The sequence below is a fragment of the Octopus bimaculoides genome, chromosome 17 (genome assembly GCF_001194135.2).
Source record: "Octopus bimaculoides isolate UCB-OBI-ISO-001 chromosome 17, ASM119413v2, whole genome shotgun sequence".
In the NCBI taxonomy this organism is placed as follows: Eukaryota; Metazoa; Mollusca; class Cephalopoda; order Octopoda; family Octopodidae; genus Octopus; species Octopus bimaculoides.
Window position 1 is genome coordinate 35,734,971 of NC_068997.1, and position 4,675 is coordinate 35,739,645.

Below are 4,675 nucleotides of genomic sequence, written 5' to 3' on the forward strand. Positions count from 1 at the left end.
TCTGTAGCCGTGGATAATTTAGGCTATTTATAGGTACAAGGAGGCTCCAGAGACCATCAGAAAAACACTCTCTCACGTGACCTTATTAGTGGCTACGGTTGGTCGGTTTGCGTCCTGGCGCGAATGGACTGGAGGCAAATGCCGCGAAAATAAAAGTCAGTCAGTTGATGACACAGCAAGGCGGGAAAGAGTTGTTCCCTGCTACGCTCGCATTTGTAAATAAATAACCGTGAGAGAGGTGGTTTCACTACATTAGCCTCGCACCAGTCGGTTTGTCGAAGACAAACAGACGAAACAGGAAATAATTGTAGTGAAAAAACTGAAAAAATGGTTGGTCCTATACTGGCATTTAGTCACCATTTAAGTGAAGCTGTGTGAACAGAATCACTTTGGGCTGTATGTTAGCATCACGTTGGGCTGCGCATGGGATCACGTCGGGGTCACCAGTTTGTAGAACGACCGTGCGAACCAAAGGAGAAATGGTGACGAATGGAAAACAGGCTCCTTGTAACGCGTCGCACGGTCGACACAAAATATATGAGATATGTTATAATACAATAACATAGAGAATTCGCATGTGAAATGCAAAGGAATGCCAGTAAGGAAGAGATAGAGACGCAACCGGTAAAGATGAATAACAGTAAGATTTATTGGAGCATTAAACTGTATGTCTGTGTGTGAGTGTGAATTTGACATAATGAAAGACAATATAAGACAGGCCGTCATGTAAACAAAAGAGTGTGTATACAAATATATGTATGTGAATGCAAGAGATACAGAGTATAGAAAGAGTCTGTAACACGGATAAGAATATACCAGTTCTTAGAAAGTCTGTATATAAGAGGTTAAGGTTGTGGCAGAGCTAAGTCATCAGAAAAACACTCTCTCACATGACCTTATTAGTGGCTACGGTTGGTCGGTTTGCATCCTGGCGTGAACGAACTGGAGGCAAATGCCGCGAAAATAAAAGTCAGTCAGGTGATGACACAGCAAGGCGGGAAAGAGTCGTTCCCTTCTACGCTCGCATTTGTAAATAAATAACCGTGAGAGAGGTGGTTTCACTACAAAGTGAACAAATGCGATAGGCATGTGGATGCCTTTGAGTAAACAAATAAATGACATCGATTCAAAGTTAAAATAATTTATTTACTGTACTTGCATTTGCCTTTGGTATACAATATTCTTCACTACTTGTAATTGTTGACAACTGCTACATGTTGCTAGTAATAGAAACAGGGCACATCTGTGGAGGTGATATGTCAGAACTGAATATGTTTGTGTGTGTGTGTGCATCGTTCATCTGAGAAAGTTAGTCTGTCATGAACCTTCGTTCAAACATTTCTCTCGTTCTCTGCTTGTCTGCGTCCACAGCCTTTCTGTTTGCGCCCTAGGCCTTTCTGTCTGTCTCTCTGTTGACCACGGTATTTTATAACCGCTGTGGCAGCTAGAAGGACAGACATACTGCAGCAGAGATTGTGCCTAAATAGGTCAGCTCCTGTCCATTTGAACTTCACCTGACATGGCTGAGGTCGTAGGTCAAAGGAGATGATTTATAATTTTTTTGACAGGACAAAACCTTTTTACGTGCCTGTTGATTGTGGTGGTTTGGACGAACAAAAATCCTTAGATTCGGTTTTGAATCTAAACTTGGAGAAGGAAGTGTTAATTTTTACACTACCTCCCTTCTAGTGAGAAAGCCACAGAGATCGAACGATATTGGAAATGTTATTTTGTGTGTAATGCAGAAAAAATTTACAGTGTAACAGATAAATGAATATATGTCAAAAACATGGGAAATAAAAGTATAAAAATATGAAGCAAAAAAGATTCACTGTTGGTGTGTGTAATATGGTAGGCAATACATATATGTGCCCAGGCAGAAACATGTTGGCATGTTGAAAGAGATGTGCGTCTATTGATTACTTGACCCACTAGAGGTCTAATAGAGGCAAGATGTCTTTCAGTGGTGCAAAAGATCCAGTGATAACACACATGAGAATGTGAGTGTTGCAAGTGTGTGTAAGCATACAGGGAGCAAAACATTTAAAAGAAGGCAAAACATTTTTAAAAGAAAGCAAAACGTATGTGCATGCAAGGAATTGACAGAAAAATGAAAAATGTTTGTAAAATGTTCAATCAATGTTTTGCGTAGATGTAAAAAAATTTTTTTTTTTTATGCAAAATGTTCATTGATTTCTTTTGGTTTGTATGCGGGTGATGCAGTCATTTGGGTTTTATTTTGATGTAGGCATTTCATTTGAGAAGATGGTAGCTTAAGAGTTTGAACTTACCTGAACGACTTGCAGGTCAGTGAACTGTTCTTCCCAATTTGGTGTGCCAGGGTTGTGCAGAATCTGAGGTGTTTACTGGAGTTGTTGAGTCCATTTGAGGAACAGAAGGAACTGAAGGCAAGACCTCCTTGATGTAGGCTTTTTTTAAACGATCAACTGATACAGTATTTCGTTTACCTCCAATATCAAGAACGAAATACTTTGGTTCTTTTTTAAGCACTTTGTAGGGCCCGGAATATGGTGGCTGAAGTTGAGATGGTGTCCCATCGTTTCTCACGAAAACATGAATCCAAGTATTGATGTCCTTTGGGACCTGTGAAGCGACGTTCTGTTGTCTGGGGGCTGCAGGGGACAAATTTGACATGGCTGTCCGTAATCGGTGCACATATTTGGCTGGGTCAGGAAGGTCTTGTGGTGAAACAGGTTCGATCATCTGCTCAGGTAAGGTGAGTGCTGTGCCATAGACTAGTTCAGCTGGAGTATGTCCAACTTCCTTCTTAATCGTAGATTGAATACCAAGGAGGATGAGAGGGAGATGTTCCAACGAGTTAGAACAGTCTGAATATGCTTTTATAGCTGCCTTGAGTTGGTGGTGAAAGCTTTCGACCATGCCATTTGCTGCAGGTTGGTAAGCTGTAGTGCGGGTGTGTTTACATCCAAGGAGACAAGTCAGCTCAGTGAAGAGGTAGGAATCAAACTGACGTCCTCTGTCGGTGGTGATAGTTGTGGGTGTGCCAAAATGCAAAACCCATTGGGATATCAGCGTTTTGGCAACCGTTTCTGCCGAAGTATTAGATAAGGGCCAAGCTTCAGGCCACTGCGAAAAATGATCCACACAGGTGAGCAGATGTGTACAAGTCTGTGAAGGTGGTAGGGGTCCCACGATGTCAATGTGTACATGCTGAAATTGTGCATCGGGTTGTGAAAAGGAACCAATTGGTGATTTTATGTGTCGGTGGATTTTCGCTTTTTGGTACGCAACACAGCACTTAGTCTATTCTCTGATATCCTTGTTACCTCTGCCAAGGAAGGAGGTTATGTTTTTATTGGAGTTGGTTTGTCCGTCTGTGTGCAAAATAACTCAAAAAGTTGTGAACGGTATTTGATGAAACTTGCAGGAAAAGTTGGTAATGACACAAGGAACAGATGATGAAATTTTGGTAGTGATCCGGGAATGTTTATGGATTCTTGAAGGATTTTTCATTTGTTATATTTACTTTACATTAAGTATTACAATGTTACATTCTTTGATTATCTCCCTTGAAAATACGTTCATCATTTCCACGTAACCTTTGGTGATGTTGCTGTTTCCGAAGTTTATTTTCGTTTCTCTATTAGTAATTTTACTCGTGTATCTATCTTAAAAGTCTTGACTATTGAGATCGACTCAAAAAGCTCAGGCTTTGCTCCCTCCACCGCCGCTGTGAGCTCTGTATCATCTGTATGATGTGGAAAATATTCCATTAACATTGCCCATCTTTAAAATTCATCCGAGGCTTGGCCCCCGTGACATCCGTCCACTACAGAAATGTCCGTGTCGTATCACAACACTATGACAGAACTATTTCACCTCAATTGGCCCTGCTCTCTTCAACATCGTGCCAGACAAACATAAAGGAGAAAAGTGACTTCACAGCATTCAAAAGATTCCTAGATGATTACCTCCAACAAATACCAGATAAACCACTCACACCCAGACATGTCTCTGAAAACAATAGCCCTCTGCTTGAATGGGCTACGGTTCCCTAGAGCTGACTGTGTATCTCCTCCAGGTGGTGCTATTAGATTAGACATGGCCTGAGTCATCTTTGGCCGAAGCATAACAAAGTAATCTAATCTATGCTGTAACCTTTTAATCAAAGGATGACAACATGGGTAGAGGCTGATATCTTAACATTTCTGATGGTCTTAAGTGTAAAGTATTTTTTTCTGCCTGCCAGTAAGAATTTTTGCTGCCATTGTTGACTTTGTTATAGTTATTATCGCTGTTATTCCGTGAAGGATTGCCATTACTGAACTGTTGAACCATATTTTTTCCTGGTTTTATTTTAAAATTTTATTGTCAAAAAAAAACGGTGAATAGTCTTTTTAGATTATTCTGTGCCCTTCCCCCTGACGGGGGTGGGATTTGAAACATCTTAGTCCTCTTTTAGAGGAGAACATTATTTTCCCAGCTTGAAAAATATTTTTTCATAGGTTTCCCCGTTTGTGTGGGAAAAATACTATTATGTCTATTGAAATTATTTCGCAAAAGGAGTCACTCATTGAGAGTGAAAACATGATGAGCTGTTTAAAAGAATGAAGCAGGAGGGTCGTGATGTAAAAATATCACCCTCAGCTTCGATTATTAATACGGAGAAACAGACCGTGATATTTAAACATTT

At 40.4% G+C, this 4,675-nt stretch overlaps 1 protein-coding gene across 1 annotated transcript; it reads right to left on the minus strand.

Annotated features, from left to right (window-relative positions):
• Positions 1–2,307: 2,307 nt before the first annotated feature.
• LOC106870911 (uncharacterized) lies at positions 2,308–4,320 on the minus strand. Its single transcript, XM_014917144.1, has 2 exons — positions 4,225–4,320; positions 2,308–3,108 (listed from the first exon to the last, which is right to left on the minus strand). The coding sequence occupies exons 1-2, from the start codon at positions 4,318–4,320 to the stop codon at positions 2,308–2,310; spliced, it is 897 nt and encodes a 298-aa protein (XP_014772630.1).
• Positions 4,321–4,675: the final 355 nt, after the last annotated feature.

Coding starts and splice junctions, on each gene's coding strand:
- LOC106870911 (XM_014917144.1), bottom strand. CDS start 4,320: ATGGTTCAACAGTTCAGTAATGGCAATCCTTCACGGAATAACAGCGAT. Junction 3,109..4,224: donor GCAAAAATTCTTACTGGCAG/GCAGAAAAAAAT, acceptor CATTTTTCGCAG/TGGCCTGAAGCTTGGCCCTT.